The 22,716-nt window shown below is 46.8% G+C and overlaps 1 protein-coding gene across 4 annotated transcripts in view; it reads right to left on the reverse strand.

Moving 5' to 3' along the window:
- The window catches only part of LOC135195346 (dmX-like protein 2), a 572,993-nt gene that overhangs the window by 449,063 nt on the left and 101,214 nt on the right, over positions 1-22,716 (reverse strand). For all 4 annotated transcript variants that reach the window (XM_064221627.1, XM_064221621.1, XM_064221608.1 and 1 more), the window contains exon 5: positions 20,312-20,500. In XM_064221627.1, the coding sequence (XP_064077697.1) occupies positions 20,312-20,500 (189 nt within the window). The remainder of the gene's footprint in view (positions 1-20,311; positions 20,501-22,716) is intronic.

Here is a 22,716-nt window from a genome sequence, read left to right on the forward strand (position 1 = left end):
GTGAATTTATGAAAAAACTTTTTCCTTACGTCTGCGCGGTAACTCTTCCGAAAAAAATCATACATGCGATTGTGGTAATGTTTGCACCATTTTAAAATTAGCCGTTATATAAAGTTTTATATATAGAAATGTGCGCAACTTCATGCACAATACAACTAAAAACAACCCATGGTTGTAGCTTTTATCAGTTTTGAGATATTTTCATATAAATAACGATAATTGCCAAAATTTCAACCTTCGGTCAAATTTGACTCTACCGAAATGGTCGAAAAACGCAATTGTAAGCTAAAACGCTTATATTCTAGTAATATTCAAGCATTTACCTTCATTTTGCAACAAATTGGAAGTCTCTAGCACAATATTTTGATTTATGGTGAATTTATGAAAAAAAATAACATTTTCTTTACGTCCGCGCGGTAACTCTTCCGAAAAAATCATACGTGCGATTGTGGTAAGGTTTGCACCATTTTAAATTAGCCGTTACATAAGGTTTTATATATGAAAATGTGCGCAATTTCATGTAGAATACAACAAAAAATAATTGAAGGTTGTAGCTTTTCTCATTTTTGAAATATTTGCCTATAAATCACGATAAATAGAAAAAAAACCACGTTCAGTCAAATTTGACTCTACCGAAATGGTCGAAAAACGGAATTGTAAGCTAAAACTCTTACAGTATAGTAATATTCAGTCATTTATCTTCATCTTGAAACAAATTCGAAGTCTCTAGCAAAATATTTAGATTTATGGTGAATTTAAAAAAAAAATCTTTCCTTCCCTCCGCGTGCGGATTCTCCGCCACAAATCTCCGAAATGCGTACGTACCATTCTCGGAATATTTGCTCCGTTTCATATTAGGCATTTCATAGAGTTTTATATATGAAAATGTGCGCAATTTCATGTAGAATAAAACAAAAAATATTTGAAGGTTGTAGCTTTTCTTATTTCCGAAATAATTGCATATAAAAAATATAATATAAAAAAATCCGACATTCGGTCAACTTTAACTCGTCAGATATGGTCGAAAACTGCAATTGTAAGCTAATACTCTTACAGTATAGTAATATTCAATCATTTGTCTTAATTTTGAAAGAAATTGGAAGTCTCTAAGACAATATTTAGATTTATGGTGAATTTTTGAAAAAAAATATTTGTTTACGTCCGCGCGTTACGAATTCATGCATTATTTTGTGATAATATTTTCTGTGTGTTGCTTTTATAGTTTTACAATGTGTTATATACCAAAATGATTGCAATTTAGTGTACATTACAACGAAAAAAAAGTAACTTGTTACCTTTAACCGTTTTGCGCACAGCGCGATTTGAATACAATTATATATGAAATTTAGTTTTTGCGCTATCATATATCGCATTATTTATATATGATAATGATATTTTTTTGCATTTCTGATGGTTGCATACTAAACTTCAGCCAATGACAAAAAAAGGAGCCAAAAATGAACTCTTAATCTTGAAAACTAAGCGCGCTGTGATTTTTTGAAAAAAATGTTTTTTCCGCTTCCGCGCTCACTCTGAAACACCTCCGGCACACGGGAGACAATTTTTTTTTTTTACCGCTTCGGCGTAAGAGGGTTAAGTCTGTGATTGCCGGGCAGAGAATCGAATCGGTAGTCAATCCTCGACAGAGAGACAATACCAACCAAAATATCTTGGAGAGCAAGCCGTACTGGCTGAGGCAGACTGGCAGCACCGTACACCGCTAGCCCTCGCTAAACTTGTCATCCTGAGTTGCCAGGTATTCCATTCCATGAAGGATTGCATTCGGCTAGAACCATCGAGCACAATAAAGATACGTTCAAGCATTTGCATTTTAACCGAAATTGGAGGGGAGAAAACCCTCCTATTTGGTGAATTTGGTGAATGCAAATGCTGTGGTGCTGTTCGTAAACAATACCACTAGTATCTCTAAATCGAAACCAGTAGCTCTTGGAAGGCCTGCAATGCAGTCCCGAGTTGTGGGTCAATTAAGAGAAGATACTATTTGTCTCGGTCACATACCCGTAGAGTTAACTACAGTTATGTGCCTACTACTCGGACGATTCAACTGATAACAGAAGCATATCACGAGAGAAATATACGTAGTACGTATATTTGTAGGCTCCTGTACACTGACATCCAGCCTAATTTCTCTTTCATTCGAGGAACAAGAATAAGGACTGGAAGCAGACCTCCTTCATTCTCTAATGAAGAGAACGAAGGTGAAGTTTTCCTGAAGGGAGACTTCTACGGTGATAACAGGATACCGAAGACGACTAGTTCAAGCCGAACTGGATGTTCCCAAAACAGTAGCACTGGGGAGGCATTCAAACTCTCTGTGCTATCCATCCTGAACGGATTGACGTTCGTTCGGTAAGATCCTAGGATTGAACCAAAAACATAGTCCCTCATGTTCGAATTCTGAAGAGTAAACTCCACCGAATTCCTCTTTTTCCTTGTTTCATTCTGGTATAACCAAGATAGCAAAGGGAAAAAAAGAGAGGAGGATTGACTGTTATTGCCCGTTCTTCTTTGTATCCCTGGGGTGACCGCGTACTGAGGCGACGGATCGTCAGGTCCATCCAGGCCGAACCCCTCCTGAGACACTCTTCCTTCAGCAGCAGCACTTCCTTCGACCGCTAGAAATTCCAGGAATTTAATGGCTTAGAGAGACTCCCGAGTTCGTAATAACAATTACCGGGAATATCTGTCTCGACAGTGTGTTTGGAAATTACAGGAAAACCAAAACACTCTGAGATGCCAGAAATTCTAAGGAATTCGAGCATTCTGAGAGATTCCTGATTATCGTAGTAATAATTATCAGGAATTTTCGTCTCACCCACTCTGGACCATGGTCTCGCCCAAGTGTTTGCAGATCGTAAAAAACAAAAACACTCATGAGTGCTAGAAATTCCGAAGAATTCTAAGGGCTCAGCAAAACCCCCCCCAAATTCGTCAGACGATCATCGGGTGGTGGTCCTCCTAGATTCCCGTAGAAATCGAGGAGGAACGGGCAAGATCCTTCCTCAACAATGCGGACATACATCCAGTACGACCCGAGGGTCCCTCCAGGAATGCAGTCCCCTGATGCTGAATCCTACAGTCTCTCCTCTGCAGGATCCCTCCCATTCACCTTGCCCCTCCCGGCATAGTCATAGGAAGAAAGGGAATGGGGGAGGAAGACTGGATGCTCTCGCTCGCCTTGCCAGTGGAACTAGCAGCCGTAGAAGCGAGTCACGGGCAGCCATCAACCTACGGTGATGGCTGCTCCGAGAGTCCAGGAAAACGTTACCGTCTGGTGAAAATGTTTTCATACGGAGGGTTACGAAACTCGTACTGCAGGCAAAACGTCTGCCGCCATTGAGACCAGTCGGTCACCATGACCGTCGTCTGGGTGGGGCTAACTGTGCACCTGACAGGAGGGAGCTGATACCGTCCTTTGACGCGTCCCAGTCCTTGATGAGGCCGAAACCTCTCAAGAGGACCGAAGGGGGAGCCCACACTGGTCCCTGCGTGCGTGGTCCAGCGGGACCGTCACGTGAACAGTGGTGATGGTCATTCCGCGAGTCTAGAAAGCGTCATCGTCCTCGCCAGCCACCAACCCCCCATGATATCCTCCAACCACTTGAACGTATGATCTGTTTGGTCCCAAGACCAAACCAGGCTAATAGGCTCTCGTGGCCGGACCGTAAGGAACGCACTCATCACGGTCACTCCTGTTTGCCTCACTCCTCCCGGTGTAGCCCGAGGAGGTTGAAGGGACAGGTGAGGGAGACCTGACACTCCTACCCTGCCTACCAGCAGAACGGTAGGCTGGGAGGACTGCAGGCGATCAACAACTCGCGGTGGTGATCGATCTGCAGGTCTTGACCAGCGGTCTCCTTGCGGAGAAGCGCTGGACCGAGGATGGTAGCGTCGGTCTCCTGCGTCAGGGGAGCTGCTACCAGCCGTGCAAGCTGTCCGGTCCCGATTGGAGCAACGTTCGGGTGACTGGTAGCGTCCACTAACACAGTGAGAGCGAGCACCGTCCTCATGACGTGCCATGGTCCCAGAAGCACCTGAAGCTGTTCCTGGAGACTGGGGGTACCTCTTCCCAGCCTCGCCACGTGAATGGTCTGGTGGGACCGTCACATCAACCCTGGGTATCGGATGATTGCTGTGCGAGAGTCACCTGAGCAACTCTTACTGGTGATAGGTGGTGAGGTCTTACATTAGAAGACAGAAGGTTGCAGGATGGGAGAAATGATATCCCGAGTCGTAGATTTGTTTATTCCAAGCAGCAAAAGGTAAATATGTACAGAGGCTCTGCAGGGCGTGCAGTTCGCGCCAAGAGAAGCAAGAAGAATAATCATGCGCATGTGCAGGGTGCATACAGGGCGACACATGCGGATGTGTTCACAATAGGCAGTTTATTAAATAGTAAATGGAAATGAATATTACAGTCATTAAATAGTAAAATATACATTATTCTACACTTACCATTCTTCCGCTCTGTGCCTGGGTCCTGACGGTGAGCATACTCAGCCGTCTGGACCTTCGCTGCACGGTCACCCGTAAGTGACCGTACACTCGGTGACGCTCGCTCGTGAGCAGCCGAGACGGTTCCCGGTCCAGAGGTGGAACCTTTGGAGCCGGGAGCGGAGGTACCAGCAGTGGCTGGTACCTCCACGGTCCCCGTCTTCTTCTTCCCTGAGGAAGGAGAGATGGGCCTGTTCCCGGAGGAATGGGAGGACCAGCGGAAGACCCACCTGTCTCACTGGAGCGAGAGAGACCCTTAGAAGTCCCTGTGCGAGACTTCTTAGGGGGGGCGGGTGAGGCCACCTTCTTCTTCCTCGGCTGGGGGTCCTTGGAAGTTGAAGGGGAAGAGGCGGCAGAAGACAACGACAACACCTTCCTCTTCTTTGCCAACTTCCTCAGGACGGCAGAAGGTTCTCCCATCCAGGACGGGGCTGTGATGGCTGCTGAAGCAGCAGGCCCCAGCACAACCTGGGAAGGAGGACCTGATGGAGCAGCAGTGGAGAGAATGCTTCCCTGAGGAGGGTTACGAAACTCTCGTATGGCGGGCGAAGCGTCTGCCACCAACGAGACTGGTCGGTCGCGCGAACGTGATCGTCATCTGGGTGGGGCTGAGCGTGCACCTGACTAGAGAGAGCCGATACCGTCTTCTGACTCGTCCAAGTCCTCGTCGAGGCCGAAACCTCTCAAGAAGATTGGATGGGGAGCCTCCACTAGTCTGCTTGGACGGTCCCACGCGACTGTCACGGCAACCCTGGGAACCGAGCAATCACCGCGAGAGCGATCACCTGCAAGGCGCAAGTCACCTGAGCAACTCGCTCCTTTCTTCCACCCCGTGCCCGAGTCATGACGGTGAGCGAACTTAGCGTCAACGACTCTGGATGCACGCGAATATGACCAATTTTCTAAGACAATTTGTATTTTTCATAGCTACAAACCTGAGGTCTTAACAATAGGATAATTTCTAGTGCCTAGCTGAATCCGGTTAAAAAAACAGATGAAAGCAAGGAATCTTGTGATATCTGGCAATGCATGCATAGATCAGGTGTAGAGTGGTGGTCAAGGACCACTCACCTACACCACGCCACCTCGTCAGTCTTTCCCAACTCAGGATGTCTCGACACATAGAGGGGCGGCTAGAGGCAGGCAGTATAATGTTAAGACCTCAGGTTTGAAGCTATGAAAAATAAACTTTGTCTTAGAAAATTTGTCATTTGTTCATATGCGAACAAACGGTCTTAACAATAGGATAGACTCATACTTGGAGGGAGGTACAAGACATCCTAAACTGGCTGGGGGCCTACCCACCAGTCCAGCTTCAAGAAGAAATGACTTCTGGAAAGGGGCTGAAGCCTGTTGAGAAGCTAGATAAATTGATATCTAACCACTGAGACCCTGAGTGATGTCCAATGATATATGGGAGAACCATTGCACAGTTATACCCCTATGTACAAAAGTCCCTACATACAAAAAATCCAGGTTACAAAGGCAAAGACGAAGATTTTTTGCTTCTGTGTGCGAAAAGAATTCAGGATGAGAAAGGGTGTACTGTAAAGTCCGAGATTCGCCAAAGCCACCGAGAACAATCTGAAAACTTGCGCGCCGCCAACTCAGTAAACTCGCCACCATCCTCTCGCTCTCCCATTGGTTCCTGATGCTAGTTACTGCCATAAGATCCTGCTCTCCTATTGGTCAGCATCTATCCCATCATGCATCTACATAAGGGAGTTCCTTGACCATTTCGTTTCGGCAGCGTTATCGCACACACGTGGAATTTGTTCATTCACGTAGATTCCGTTCATTAACGTAAATTTGTTTTAGTGATTTCACTTTTGTTGTACTGAAAGTTACTTTATCATGTTGTGTGTGAACTTAATTACTTACGTTATTAGCCATGGGTCCCAAGAATGTTGCTGAAGTTCACAGAAAGAAGAGGATGCTTTCTATGGAGATGAAGATGGAGATAATCAGGAAGTATGAGGCTGCTTTTCATAAGTGCAATCATTTGTAGATAAGACACCCCAAAAAGGCTTACACAGGTCGTATGCTTGCGTAGTTCGATGACGTTTGCCTTCGTATGCTTGCACAGTTCGATGAAGTTTGTCTGAGTCGTTTCAGGAACATTTTTAAAAGCAGGCAGAAGCAATCTTCCTTGGATAGTTATTCTTTAGAGAGGCCTTTAGTAGTAAGCAAACAGGAACATTCAAGTGATACCAAAAATCAGAAAATTGAAGGTGGTGAAGAAATTGAAATTGTTTAAAAAACGTAAAGTACAAAAGTAAAAAGAATAAAAAACAGAAAAAGGCAAAAAAAGAAATTTAATTTTAAGTTTTTCGTAAAGAGCTAGTTTTCTCCCATTTGTTAATGTGTTTCGTAAAGTTTAGTTTTAATGTGTTCTGCCATTTTTTAATGTGTTTTGTAAAGTTAAGTGTTCATGTTTTCTGCTGTTTGTCCTCCACCTCTGTCACCACTTTTGGACATCGCCTCATTTGAAAGGTCAGGTTCCATATTTTACTACATACGTACGTATATGTACGTACAGTATTTCTTGTACCCTATACACTAATACACTTTATTTACAGGTACAGTAACAGTTAGGTTAGGTATCGAATGGTCCAAATTGTTGTATTTCATTGTTTATTGGTCAATTTAGCTTTATTATAAAATTTACTGTGGTTTTTTCGTAGGGCTTGGAACGAAGTAGGCAATTTACATGTAAAATGTAGTTCTGGATATGAAAAAATCAGGTTGCGAAGGCCGCTTCGGAACAGATGAATTTCGTAACCTGAGGCACTACTGTATAGGGAACCAAAGAGAAACTTTGACTGTCCAATAGCAAACCAATACACCAGGGTTTGTACTACTCCCAACTGCTACCGAACAGAGGGTTTGATATTTGTATATTAAGCGACCACACTATCAGTATGACTACCCTACTCACCTGTATCAGACCAGTTCAGCGAATGACATGTCTATTCCTTAACCTGCCTGAAGGAAGAAGGAAAGGTACAAGAGAAAGAAGTAGACCAGCCAACTCACTCATTCTCTCATCCACACAATCGTCTTAGGTGGGATACAAAAGTGCCCTGTTAAGGGCAACTATGAGTTACACAACCTGTTGGGCAGCCACCACAGGACCCAGGGAAAACATGTCCACAGATCTGTGGGCAACATCCTTAAGATAGAAAGAGGTGAACATGGACTGGCGTAACCAAGTACCAGCGCTCAGCACTCTATGTACTGCCAAGTTCTTTTTGAAAGCCAGAGAGGGACCAATACCCCTAACGTCATGTGCTCTAGCCTGCACAGAAGTGGTGGTGGAATCATCAAGAGTCAAGTATGCCTGTCTGATGGCTTCCCATATCCAAAAAGAGATAGTATTCTTAGACACCTCTTTCTTTGTATGGCCTGTGCTAACAAAAAGTCTGCGGCAGCCTGGTCTAAGGTGCCGAGTCCTTTCATGATAGCAACACAGGTTCCGGACAGGGCACAACAAAAGCTCTAGAGCATCACCACCCACAAAGTCATTCAGTGATGGAATGGAAAACGAAGTGAACCTGTCATCGTGCACAGAGGGATTTTGGGTCTTAGCCATGAATTCCAGGACAAATTTGAAGGACACCGACCCCCAACCCCTGGTGTGCTTCACATCATAGCTCAGACTGTGGAGCTCTCCTACCCTCTTGGAAGATGCCAAGGCCAGAAGGAAAACTGTCTTAGGCGTCAAGTTCCTGTCAGATGAGGAACGCAAGGGCTCATTTGGACTCTTAGTGAAGCTCTTGAGAACCAAGGAAACTTCCCACGTCGGAGGCTTAAGCTCTCTAGGAGAACTCGACTGCTCAAACCCTTTAACTAGCAAGGAAAGTTCCCTGGAAGAGATGTCAATACCTCTAAGGCATAACACCAAACTCTGGGCTGCCCTGTAGCCTCTAATGGCAGAAATGGACAAACGTTTCTCGTCTCTGAGGAAGGTTAAAAAGTCTGCTATTTGCTGAATAGAGGTTGCGAATGGAGAAAAACCCCATTTACGACACCAATCGCAGTATATCGCCCATTTGCCTTGGTAAACCACGGAGGTCGACTTTCTGAGACTGCTGGATTTATGCCATGCTGTTCTCTGAAAAAAAGCCTCTCACTCGGAGAAGATACTTGATAGTCTCCAACCGTGAAGAGACAGGGATTCTACTGAATGGTGGAACCTTTCTGTATGGGGCTGACACAGGAGATGTCGCCGAGGGGGAATCTACCTCGGAACCTCTGACAACAATGACATTAAATCTGGGAACCATTCCGCCTGAGGCCACAGAGGGGCTACCAAAGTCATCCTGAGAGTCTGTGAACTCATTAGCCTGTTCAGAACTTGACAGATCAAACAAAACGGAGGGAAGGCATACACCTCCAGGCTGTCCCAGGGATGTTGGAATGCATCCTCTGCTAATGCTAAAGATATCTGGGACCACTGAACAGAATATCTCCAGCTTCCTGTTGAAGCGACTCGCAAAAAGGTCCAGCATGGGTCTCCCCCAAACCTGGAAAAGCTTGTCTGATACCACTTGATGAAGGGACCACTCTGTGCCTAGGATCTGATCCTGCCAGGGAGATATTAAACCATATAATGCTGGGTCCTACAACTGCTCACTGTCAACCTGAAGAAGAAATTAAAGATGAAATTAATAAAAGGAGACTCCTTGTTCTGCAGGGCACTGCCCTCTGAAGCGAGACCCCAAGAATACGTCACCCAATTGCCCACACCTCGCCCGACAAGAAAGCGAAGAGGGCAAAGGAGAAGGAAAGAATACTGGGAGAGAGAAAAATGGAGGATGAATGCTCTGAAGTTTTCCTCCCTACAGACTCTTACACCGCAAGCGGTAGGAGTAATATCTCATAACAAATATACTGTCACGGCCTTATCAAAGGTAATGATGTGATGGGGGGAGAATGTTACGCCCTTGGCTGCCGACCCTGGGCACACACTAGGAGGAGGTGGTCTACAAGGTTATCACCAATCATGAGTTTGTATATTAAAAATATCAAACACAGTATATTTAAAAAATATACAAAAATAACAAGAGAAAAGATCCCATCGGGGAAATAAGTTTAACGACAGTCAAGCAAGAGCTCATGAAAGCACGTCTGCATCGCATGACAGCCAAAAGCATAGTGGAATGTTTGCATCCGGGCAGGCAGGTCTCTGTCTACCGGGTGGTAGTTACTGCCTAACCACCTTGCTCGAGAGTTTTAATGGCTGTGTTCCAGCTTTGCCAAAAACAATTCCTAATGTAAAGGACTGAGGGTTTGTATATTGTATAGGAACAAAACAACTACAGTAAGTCCTCGGGTTACGCCGGTCTCGACTTACGATGTTTCGTGGTTACGAACGCGCCCCCATAAAAATATAAAAAATAATATTTTGCGTCGTTCCGTCTTACACGGTTTAGCGTCGTAAGCAACGTAAACAAACGCGAACTAGTTCCGGGCGCACGGCGGAAGAATACGCTTTGTGGGGGAGAGGACGGCGTCGCTTCGCTACGCTCATTCCTCGCCCATACGCCATTTTGGTTGTTTACACTGCCTCTCTCTCCCTCGTGTTGTATCGTTTTTGTAACTTTTTGCTCTTTGTTATGGCTCCCAAGCGCAAGGCGGACTCTTCTGATGGTAGTGCATCGAAGAAAAGAAAGGCCATCACCATGGAAATTAAAGTGGACATTATAAAGCGATCTGAGAAGGGAGAAACGCCAACAAACATTGGCCGCTCGCTTGGCCTTAGCCGTTCGACCGTTGCTACCATTATCAAAGATAAAGAGCGCATCGTTGAACATGTGAAAGGATCTGCTCCTATGAAAGCGACAGTGATAACTAAGCAGCGTAGTGGTCTAATAATTGAAATGGAAAGGTTATTGGTGCTTTGGTTGGAAGACCAAAATCAACGGCGTATCCCAGTCAGCCTTATGGTGATTCAGGAGAAGGCGAAAAGATTGTATGTTCTGCCTCACCTCAAGAATCACCTGCCTCAGCATCTCCAGCAACTTCTGGAGGTTCTTTTTCTCTTCACTAACCTCCCCCAGTCTCTCCAGCACCGCAGCTTCCTCTCCAGTGTGCAAGCCAATCAAATTAATAAAGGTAAGGAATTGTTCTCTCGTTGTTATTGATAGGTATTTACATTAAATCATGTGGTATTTTTCAATGTTCCGACTTACGCTGAAAATCGTGTTACGACGCATCTTAAGAACGGATCAACGTCGTAACTCGAGGACCCCCTGTATATTATATTTGTCTCCTGCAAATTGGTATCTGTCTGTGTAACAACCTAACTGGAACCCACCTTTCTCTCTCTCTCTTCACTCTCACTCACACTCTGACAAGAAATAATGGATGGAAACTAGAGCTAAAGAGATGCAACACATCCAATTGTGGGAACTTCTTTACGTACAAGATATGTGGCACGTGCAATAAACTGCCACAAGTTGTAAACAGCAACAATGTGAAAGAGTTTAAAAGAAAACTAGACAAAACCATTACGACACTGTAAATGAACATTAAAACCTGCTCCTAGAGATAATTGAGCACACAATGTCTCCTCAGATGGACTAAAAGTTTTTGAGACATCCTAATCCTTGTAACTCCTTGTAACTCTCTCTCTCTCTCTCTCTCTGTGAGTTTTTTCATAACATGCTTAGTATTTACGACAGTAGTGGTGCGAATATCACTCTACAAAGGTTCCAAAAAGGTCTTTGACAACATTCCACACAAGAAACTAATGACAAAAGTTAGAACTTTCAGAATTTGTAGGAGAAATAGCAGACTGGATTGAAGACTGGCTAACTAATAGAAAAGAGTTGTAATAAACTGTGAATATGAATGGGGAGATGTGACTAGTGGAGTTCCTCAGGGTTCTATCTTTGGCCCCCTCTTGTTTTTCTATTTACATTAATGACAGTGATGAAGGCGTAACTAGCAGGATAGCCAAATTTACAGATGACACAAAACTAGGTGTAAATGTAGCAGACCCATATACAGTGGAAAATGAACTAAAGAAAATAGGAGAGTGGTAAAAAAGATGGCAAATGCCTTTTAACTGGATAAGTGTACAGTTAGAAATAGGAACAAGCAACCCTCATGCTAACTACATGCTACTTGGGAATGACATAAATAGTGTAGATCAAGAAAAGGACCTTCGAGTCATTATTACCAAGGATTTAAAATCCACAAAACAGTGCATAAAAGCTGACAAGAAGGCACAGAAACTAGTGGAATACATAAAGAGGCAGTTCAAATACATAAACAACGAAAAGGTGCTGCAACTCTACACATCAATGGTTAGAACTCATCTTGAATATGCAGTACAGATTTGGTCACTCACCAACACTAAGAAAGGAGAGCCTGAACATGTATGACTTAGAAACACGATGATTGCAAGGACAACTAATAGAAACATGACAATTTGTCGAAAATTGCATTTTTCCTAACTATACAAACCTGAGGTCCTTTAACAATAGGAAGTAGCTAGCGGCAGGCTGGAACGGTCGTAAGCTTCGAACAAGGGGAGAACGGTAGTTAACTGCTTGTCTGACAGTCGCGCGCCGCGCGACTGGGAGGTAAACAAATCACTTTTGCTTTTGGCCCATGCAAAATACGCAGAGTGAGGGGTGGCATGAGGAGGGACTATATGTAAAGGACCTCAGGTTTGTATAGTTAGGAAAAATGCAATTTTCGACAAATTGTCATTTGTTCCGATACGTAATACAAACCATCGGTCCTTTAACAATAGGAAGACTCACTTCTTGGTGGGAGGAATCTGAGTCTTTTGATGAACAGACTGGTGTTCGTCCATCCCTGGAATGCCTCCCTGGTCGTAAGAGCGAGGGAGGGATCCAAGCCTCTGTCCGATTGATCGGGGTGTGCACCGCAGGATCAATGGTCAGACCTCTGGGCCGAGTACTAAGAGAGAGGCAAGCGTATCTCTTCGTACCAGCAAGCAAGAACTTGTTCCTGTTTGCAAGAGGCAACATAAAGTATGGGTTGTCTCAAGCTGGCATCCACTTCCTCCCCCTTGTTGGAGGAAGTGGTGGATATACGCTCCTATCCCTAGTGAAAGGGATAGGATGGGGCTCTGTTGAGTAGCTCACCTGCATCTTGTCCTTAGTCCAGCAGGGTGACGACCGTGTCCCTCTAACCACAGGTAGAGGGGAAGAAAAAGATGGGAAGAGGAGCCAGTCACACTCTCATTCACTCATCCATTCTTACGGTCACACCAGGACTCGATGCTGTTCAGCCTGCGAGGGTCTGGGTTCGCTACACAACGTGTTGAGCAGCCACCACGGGTCCCAAGGAAAAAGATCCAAGGACCTGTGGGCAATATCCCGAAGGTAGAAGAAGGAAAGGGCATGTGGTCTGGTTGGACCAGACCCCTGCCTTCCAGTACCTGCGCCACGGAGAAGTTCTTGCGGACAAGGCAGCATCTCCTTCGCATCGAAGGCGGTGAAGTCCATTAGGGAGGGGATTGTGAACGACTCGAACCAATCGTCAGGGACCGAAGGGTTCTGAGTCTTCGCTACGAAGTTCGGTACGAAATCGAGCGTCACGGATCCCCATCCCCTGGATGCTTGACTTCGCAGGAGAAGTCATGCAGTTCCTCAGAGGAAAAGAAGGAAATAGTCGCATGACCTATCCCTCTTCTCTACTTCGGTGATGTCCAGTACCCATACTGGTCTGTCCGTTTGCCACGAAGTCTCTCGCATCCTCCTATCCCCATGCAGCGAAGTTCTCGGTAGTGGATGGGACACCGACACTCCATGGTGGGTGTCGATGGTATAGGTACTGTGACAAGCTATTAAAACGAAGTAATGATTGCTCTGTAACAACCAAACTAAGTCAACAGCATAGTTCGTAACTGACTCGGGCGCTCTGACAGCTGCCGACTGACTGCGTTCGGTAGGAGGCAAGTTGTCAAAGCATCCGAGTAAGTCACGTGACCTTCGCCTTTAAAGGGTTATGCCGAGAGACCAAACAAATAATGTATTTGTTTTGTCACCAATGCCGGACAGCGAGGTGATGATTCTCTTAAGGCATGTGCCCAACAGGCGAAAGTCAATTGCCTTCTAGAGACCAAGGTCCCTGAAGGTAAAACATCTCATGGTTGTTGAATCTCAGCTAAGGAGAAACAACACTATGTACCGTTGAAGACGAAGGTAGATATTGAATGCAACCTACGTCTTCACAGATGAATCGAGAGAAGGATTCTCAAGATTCATAACCTGTGCTTACAAATGACTGAAAACGCTAACCGCTGTTTCATTGCTGTCCGGTGAGAAGTCGTAGTTGCAATGAAAGCTGGGCGTTCTTCAGTAATGAAAACACAGGGGAAAGCCGCCTGAAGAACTGCTTCTCATGGGCTGAACATTTGGAAGTAGAGCTGTCAGGTCGGAGAGTAGGCGATGTCTTCTGACACATCTTGTAATTCGGGTTGAACAATGAACAATTGTACACCTACGAATACGAGATATTTTGAAGACAAACTCAGATGTCTGCAAAATCATTCGCATTATCGCAGTGCGATGCAGCGGGAGACTTGTACAGACTTCTGTTACCGTGCGGTAAACAGAAAGATGAAAGAGTCCAAGAGATATCTCTGTTGAAAATTCTCGCAATGTCGAAGGCGATGGAATCTAGCGTCACAGCAGTAGATGGTCCTTCATTATTGCGAGAATCCCCGTTAATCAGAGACCTAAGTCCATGATTGTTGGGCAGAGATACGGTTCGGTAGTCAATCAAAGCAGGGGAGAGAGACATAACTGACCGTGCATCTCGGAGGCCCAGCTGATACTGAGCTGCTATCAGGCAGTTCAATACGCAGTAGTTGAGCCTGAGCTCTCGCTGACTCGTCATCCTGAGTTGCCAGGTAATCTAGTTATTCCACGAAGGAATGCGTTCAGCTAGAAACTACCAAGCATAAAAGATATGCTCGAGCAATTATATTTAGGCGAAACGAATTTCGGTAAATATAAAAGTTGAAATGGTGTTGTGTGACAAAAACCGTAAGTATATAAAATTGAAACTGAAAACTCCTGGGAGGTTGCAGGCAACCCCGAGTTGCAGTTCAATTAGAATACTTGTCTTATAAGTCGCAATCCGTAGATTAACTAGGATATGCGCCTACCCCTCGGACAATTCAACTGCTTAGTAGAATCATGTCGCGAGGTTAATATACGTAGTATATTTGTAGGATTCTGAACAACGATCTCCATCCTAAATTCTTTCCTTCAAGAAAACAAAATAAGGATTGGAGATCGACCACCTTCGATCTCTATCAAAGAGAGTGAAGGAGAAGTCTTCCTCGAAGGAAAGCTTCAATGGTGAACAGAATACTAAGACGATAGTTTCAAGCCAAACTGGATATTCCCTTCCGATCTTCTCTATTCCAGGTTGGTCGCCTACTGTGAGATAGTTTCTTTCAGCAGCAGTCTTCTTCCAAATGCTAGAAATTCCAGGAATTCGAGCATAGGCAAGGTTCCCGATTATCGTGTAACATATCGGGGATTCTCGTCTCGCTCACTTTGGACCGTGGTCTCGCCCAAGTGTTTGGAGATCGTAAAAAACTCGAACACTCTGAATGCGCTAGAAATTCCGTAGAATTCTAAGCAGTCTTCGAAACCCCCACCGAATTCGTCAAACGATATCGGCTGGTGGTCCTCTCGATTCCCGTAGAAATCGAGAATGGGGCAGGATTCCTCCTCAACAGACCGGCTTACGTCGGGTAGGACCCGAAGGTCCCCCCGGTAGCGCAGTCCCGAACGTGGGATCCTACAGAGAAATCTCCGTAGGATCCCTCCCCTTTCCCTCGTAGCCGTAAGGAGAGAGGAATGGGGGAGAAATTGGATACTCGCTCGCCTTCCCCAGTGGAACTAGCAGTTGGAGAAGAGTAGGAGCAGCCATCGCCTTGCGGCGATGGCCTCTCAGAGTCTGGGAAAACGTATCGTCAGGAGAAAACGTTTTCCCCGCGGAGGGTTACGAACTCTCACTGTAGGTAAGGGTCTGCCGCCACTGTGAACGTCGTCTGGGTGGGGCTGATCGACACCTGACAGGAGAGAGCCGATACCGTCCTCCGACTCATTCCAGTCCTCGTCGAGGTCGAAACCTCTCAGGAGGACCGAAGGAGTATTTAAATACGGTGTCCGAAGACACGTAGAAACGCCGCTGTCGCAGTAGAGGAGGTGGAAGTAGCTTGATCGACCGGCCAGAACTGAGAGAGCCTTCTTGTCCGGAGACGAGAGACTCTGGTTCGAGACAGAATCGGCAAGCTCCGATTGCGGCAGACCCACCGTCGGTTTGGGTTCTCGGGCCCCAAAACGACTCGAGCAGAGACGTGGGCTCTGCTGGTGGGAGCGGCAATCCTTCCGCAAGGTCATTATGCTGACGAATCAGCTTAATGACGAATCAGCTTAATGACTTCTGCAAATTCCTCTGTATCTCGGGAGTAACCGCGTCTTGCAGAGTAGGACCGTCCAGTCCCTCCAACAAGAACAGATCCCGAGATACTCCTCCTTCAGAAGGAGGAACAGCGGCAGACCCCTGACGGTCGCCTCCAGCTACTTGCGCGTATGTCCTGGTCGGTCCTAGAACCGTGCCTGGTCCATACGGCGTCATAGCGGGATCGCGAGCGGCGCACCTCTCGCGATCACATCACTAGGTACCTAGCGCACCTCCCCGGTGTAGCCCGAGGAGGTTGAAGGTACAGGAGAGGCAGACCTGACGCTCCCCCTAGCTCGCTGGCAGGACCAGCGTGCTTGGAGGGCTGCTGCTGATCGTCAATCCGCGGTGGCGATCGAGCAGCAGGCCTAGCCTTGCCGCTCGCCTGGGGCGAGAGGCTCGGCTGAGAACGTCGACGCTGATCTCTAGCGTCAGGCGAGCTGTTGCTGGTTACCGTCTCCGCCCGGTCCCGATGGGAGCGGCGTCAGGTGACCTGCTAGGCTCGCTGTCGCGGTGAGACCGGCGAGCGTCCTCTCGGCGCGTCGAGCCGCTGCCGACGGCCGCGGGGACCCCTTCCTCGCCTCAACCCGTGGCTGGTCAGCGACCGTCACGTCAACCCGAGCAGCCAGCTGGTCGCTGCGAGAGCGTCCACTGGCCTGGCGAGAGTCGTCTGCACGACACTCGCCAGTCTTCTGCTCCGCGCTTCGGTCTTGACGGCGAGCGAGCTCGGGTGTCAAGACTTTGGCTGGACGGTCTCCCGCGGGAGACCGTCCACTCGGTACTTCTCGCTAACGAGAAGCCGAGGCGGATCCTGGTTTAGCGGCAGAACCGCTAGAACCAGGCGAGGAAGTGCCAGCCGAAGCTGGTACTCCTCTGGTCCCCGTCTTCTTCTCCTTGGTAGAAGAAAGACGGGCCCTGTTCCCGAGGGAGCAGGAGGACCAGCAGAAGAGCTCCCCGAATCGCCGGAGCGAGACGGGCCCTTAGAAGGTCCCGTAGGAGCCTTCTTAGGGGGGAAAACCCGGGTTACCAGCTGGTCGCTGCAAGAGCAGCCGCTGGCCTGGCAAGAGTCACCTGAGCGTCTCTCACCAGCCTTCTGCTCCATGCCGCGTCTTGGCGCCGAGCGAACTCTGGCGCCGAAACTTGGCTGCACGGTCTCCCGAGGGAGAACGTACACTCGGGATCTCTCGCGAACGAGAGACCGAGCCGGAACCTGACGTAGCGGCATCGCCGCTAGCACCAGGCGAGGAAGTACCAGAGCTAACCGATACTCCTCTGGTCCCCGTCTATCTCTTCCTTACGGAAGGGGAGACGGGCCCCGCTCCCGAAGGAGCAGGAGGACCAGCAGAAGGACCCCCCGTCCCACCGGGGTGGGACGTGCCCTTAGAAGTTCCCGAAGGAGACTTCTTCTTCTTCGGCTTATGGGCCTTGGAAGTCGAAGGGGAAGAGGCAGCAGCAGACGATGAAGACGAAGATGACAGCTTCCTCTTCTCCTCTCCTCGTCAGCTCACGCAGGACAGTCGTCAGGTCCTCCATCCAGGCCGGAGCCGGGGCTATTGCCGAAGCAACACGGCCCGACTGCACCTGTCCGGAAGGACCTGGGACTGGGGAAGACACAGAACACCCGTGGGCAGGACCATCATGGACAGGCTCAGGAACCAGGAGCGACAGGAACAGCAACCAGCTCAGGAGCGGCAGGAACAGCGGCAGCGGTAGACCCAGAAGGGACAGCCAAGCCAACAGCGGGAATCACATCAGCGGCAGATACGGCAGGCCCAGCGATCGCCTCGTAGAATCATCGGCAGCCAGCGGAACCTGGGTACTGGCGGCCGGTCCAGGGGCGAGCTGCTGGAACAGCGGAAGTCTGGGGCAGGCAACACGAAGAAAACAGGCGGCGGCGGCAACTCCCCCTCGGTACGGCGGCGGCCCTAGTAGCGGCAGACGGCGTCACCGACACAGCATGGGGAGTGTAGACCAGGGGGGGAGGGGGGGGGCAGCATAAGCGGCCGTGGTAGTAGTGGAGACCGCCCCAGACCTCGCTAGACGCTGCAGCAGCGCGGGATGCTAGGCACGCCCTGCCGCCACGCGGGTGGTCCATACCTGTCCAAGGTCGTCCTCGTCTCCCACGGATGTAGCACCTGCGGTAACATAGATAGATTAGTAAGAGGGGTTCCCTCACGCACGGGGGGAAGACATGCCCCACCCCGAACGCAAGGAAGACCCCAAATACAAAATACAACGAAGAAGCTGAGCGGGGGCAGGAAGGAAGACGAAGAATCGGATACCAAGGGAGTCGCGGGAGAGCTTTCCGACGACTTCCTGGCAGACCTTCGCTTCCCCTACCCCCGGCGACAGCAGTGAAAAGTAATATGAAAATGAAACAGAATACTGCCCTTGCGATTCACTTCATAGAGCCTAAAGGGAAAAAGATCAATTCCCGGGTAAGAACGGAAACTTGATCCAAATAATATGATGCTATCATAAAATATATATGAAAATGAAACAGAATACTGCACTTGCGATTTCACTTTCACATAAAATAATCGTAAGGATCAATTCCCGGGTAAGAACGAAAATTGATCCAAATTAAATTTCATGCAAATAAAATAAATGAAAATGAAAAGAATATGTAATTGCGAATCCACTTCATTGCATTCTATATACAAAATAAAAGGCTCATGCTGAGCGCAATCACACTCTCGGTAACGAACGCACAGGGCAAAAATATAATGAAAAGAGTACTTACATTTTTCAATTACACACTTTCGCCCAAAATACATGACTCGGCGCGAGAGCGCCCGCCCTCGGCACCGAGACCTAATTCAAGGGTTCAATTCATGAACAGAGAGGAAATCGCCGCATCTACGGCGATAGCTCCATGTTGGTTCATAATTAAGTAATGAAAATGAAAACAGTGTACTTACAGTTTCATTTTCAAGTCAAACAAACCATTAGTAGAAAACACAATATAAACAAAGCATACGACGATGAAGCGGGCAGAGAGCGATGACGAACACGTCCTTCACACCCGCGGCCGAAAGCAAAAGTGATTTGTTTACCTCCCAGTCGCGCGCGCGCGGCGCGCGACTGTCGGACAAGCAGTTAACTACCGTTCTCCCCTTGTTCGAAGCTTACGACCGTTCCAGCCTGCCGCTAGCTACTTCCTATTGTTAAAGGACCGATGGTTTGTATTACGTATCGGAACAAATTCAAAATACTGAAAGGCATAACAAAAGTAGACAGTAACCTCTTCACATTAAACAAAACTAGACAAGAAATAATGGATGGCAACTAGAACTGAAGAGATACAACATTGTGGGAACTTCTTTACATACAAGATATGTGACACATGGAATAAACTGCAACCAGAAGTTGTAAACAGCAACAGTGTGGAAGAGTTAAAAAAAAAAAAAAGCTTGACAAAATCATTAGGACACTATGAATGAATAGTAAAACCTGCTCCTAGAGATAAGTGAGCACATGATGTCTCCTCAGATGGACTATTAATAAGTCTTTGAAATCGTAATGCCTTGTAACTCTTTCTCACATGCAGGTTTAAAGAAACAAAAGTAGCAGACTTTTAGGTTTTTGCTGAAAACGAAAGCCAGAAATGTCTGAAGCGCTGGAAAACATTGCAAGGTACCAAATCAGAACTCGACAGTGTGCTTTTAAAGTGGTTTAAGCTCTCACAAACCTAAAGTATAAAAATTTCTGGGAGATACTTAGGGAGCGGGCCCTAATTATGTCATATGAGCTGGCAAGACTTAGTTTACATAAGGGTTTTTTACGGGTGATTTCTGTCACCTGGGATTTTCTGTGGTTTGGCTATGGCCTGGTCCCAAGGGAGTCGGTTTAAAGAGGTTGGACTGAACTACCCTACATAAAGAAAGTGGTCTAACGCGCTTAATAGCATAGCCACAAAAATGGAAGACTTAAAGCGGCAGTGCTTTAATGTAAACAGCAAGTACATTTAGCATCAAGCACAGATGTAACCACACACATTTTACATAAAATGATTAGAAGAGTGATCACTCAATAAGAGCAAATGTCAGAAGAATGCAAAGACTTCTCCAGCAAAACAAAAGTCTCCCTGCTAGCAACAAACACAACCATCTACATTGGACAATGAAAAATCAACAACATTATGTAAAAATAAAAATGGAATACAGAAAAAGCAATGAAAAAAAATTACCCTGAGAAAAAATGGAGTAATGATGACACAAAGAATGAAAAAAATTACAGGATGGAAAGCTCCACTGAAACAACTACACCCAACATGAAACTACAAGATGAAGTCAGTTTAGAGAACAAAACAAGTCCAATAAGTAATACTTACTATGTTTATTGTCATACCAAATCTTGACTAAACGATCATTAGCAGCAGCGGTTGCAAAGAGTGTACCATCAGGGGAAAAGGTTAAAAATACTGTTGGTGCTGCTGTAACACATCGCCAAACACAGGTCCAGAGAGGTTCAGGATCATCACTACTGTCACATTCCAAATCAAATGTCACTGGTCCAGAGGCTGTAAAATAAAAAAAGAACACTCAGCATTATTACTGAAAATGCCATAAGTACAGTATTTCCTCAAGCTAACAATATGTTCACTTGGTGACAACATTATTTACACAAAAATCAAATCCTAAGTGGACAAGATGCTTTACAATTTTAAACCTTGGTATCCCATAAAATGTAACTGAGGTTTTACTCACTTTTTAATTATTATCGAGCTTATACCATAGTCTTCATGATTCTTTACCACTCAGTCATTTTCTGCCAAACTTTGCATAAAAATGATTGATGGAATTATATGAAACATGACAATTTGTCGAAAATTGCATTTTTCCTAACTATACAAACCTGAGGTCCTTTAACAATAGGAAGGTAACTAGCGGAAGCTGGGACGGTCGTAAGCTTCGAACAAGGGGAGAACGGTAGTTAACTGCTTGTCCGATCGTGCGCGCGCCCGCAACGCCCGAGAGGTGAAGAATCACTTTTGCTTTAGGCCCATGCAAAAAGTTGCAGAGTGAGGGGTGGCATGAGGTGGGACTATATGTAAAGGACCTCAGGTTTGTATAGTTAGGAAAAATGCAATTTTCGACAAATATGACAATTTGTCGAAAATTGCATTTTTCCTAACTATACAAACCTGAGGTCCTTTAACAATAGGAAGTAGCTAGCGGCAGCTGGAACGGTCGTAAGCTTCGAACAAGGTCGAGAACGGTAGTTAAACTGCTTGTCCGACAGTCGTGCGGCAACAAATCACTTTTGCTTTTGGCCCATGCAAAATACAACGCAGAGTGAGGGGGTGGCATGAGGAGGGACTATATATGTAAAGGACCTCAGGTTTGTATAGTTAGGAAAAATGCAATTTTCGACAAATTGTCATTTGTTCCGATACTTAAAATACAAACCATCGGTCCTTTAACAATAGGAAGACTCACTTCTTGGTGGGAGGAATCTGAGTCTTTTGATGAACAGACTGTGTTCGTCCCATCCCTGGAAATGTCTCCCTGGTCGTAAGAGCGAGGGAGGATCCAAGCCTCTGTCCGATTGATCGGGGTGTGCACCGCAGGATCAATGGTCAGACCTCTGGGCCGAGTACTAAGAGAGAGGCAAGCGTATCTCTTTGTACCAGCAAGCAAGAACTTGTTCCTGTTTGCAACATAAAGTATGGGTTGTCTCAAGCTGGCATCCACTTCCTCCCCCTTGTTGGAGGAAGTGGTGGATATACGCTCCTATCCCTAGTGAAAGGGATAGGATGGGGCTCTGTTGAGTAGCTCACCTGCATCTTGTCCTTATCCAGCAGGGTGACGACCGTGTCCCTCTAACCACAGGTAGAGAGAAGAAAAAGATGGGAAGAGGAGCCAGTCACACTCTCATTCACTCATCCATTCTACGGTCACACCAGGACTCGATGCTGTTCAGACTGCAGGGTCTGGTTCGCTACACAACGTGTTGAGCAGCCACCACGGGTCCCAAGGAAAAAAGATCCAAGGACCTTGTGGGCTGTCCAGGGCAATAGCCCGAAAGGTAGAAGGAAGGGCATGTGGTCTGGTGGACCAGGCCCCTGCCTTCAGTACCTGCGCCACGGAGAAGTTCTTGCGGACAAGGCAGCATCTCCGTCGCATCGAAGGCGGTGAAGTCCATTAGGGAGGGGATTGTGAACGACTCGAACCAATCGTCAGAGACCGAAGGGTTCTGAGTCTTCGCTACGAAAGAAGTTCGGTACGAAATCGAGCGTCACGGATCCCCATCCCCTGGATGCTTGACTTCGCAGGAGAAGTCATGCAGTTCCTCAGAAGAAAAGAAGGAAATACTCGCATGACCTATCCCTCTTCTCTACTTCGGTGATGTCCAGTACCCATATACTGGTCTGTCCGTTTGCCACGAAGTCTCTCGCATCCTCCTATCCCCATGCAGCGAAGTTCTCGGTAGTGGATAGGACACCGACACTCCATGGTGGGTGTCGATGGTATGGGTACTGTGACAAGCTATTAAGACGAAGTAATGATTGCTCTGTAACAACCGAACTAAGTCAACAGCGTAGTTCGTAACTGACTCGGGCACTCTGACAGCTGCCGACTGACTGCGTCAGGTAGAAGGCAAGTTGTCCAAGCATCCGAGTAAAGTCACGTGACCTTCGGCCTTTAAAGGGTTATGCCGAGAGACCACCAAACAAATAATGTATTTGTTTGTCACCAATGCCGGACAGCGAGGTGATGATTCTCTTAAGGCATG

The sequence above is a fragment of the Macrobrachium nipponense genome, chromosome 20 (assembly GCF_015104395.2).
Source record: "Macrobrachium nipponense isolate FS-2020 chromosome 20, ASM1510439v2, whole genome shotgun sequence".
NCBI classification, from domain to species: Eukaryota; Metazoa; Arthropoda; class Malacostraca; order Decapoda; family Palaemonidae; genus Macrobrachium; species Macrobrachium nipponense.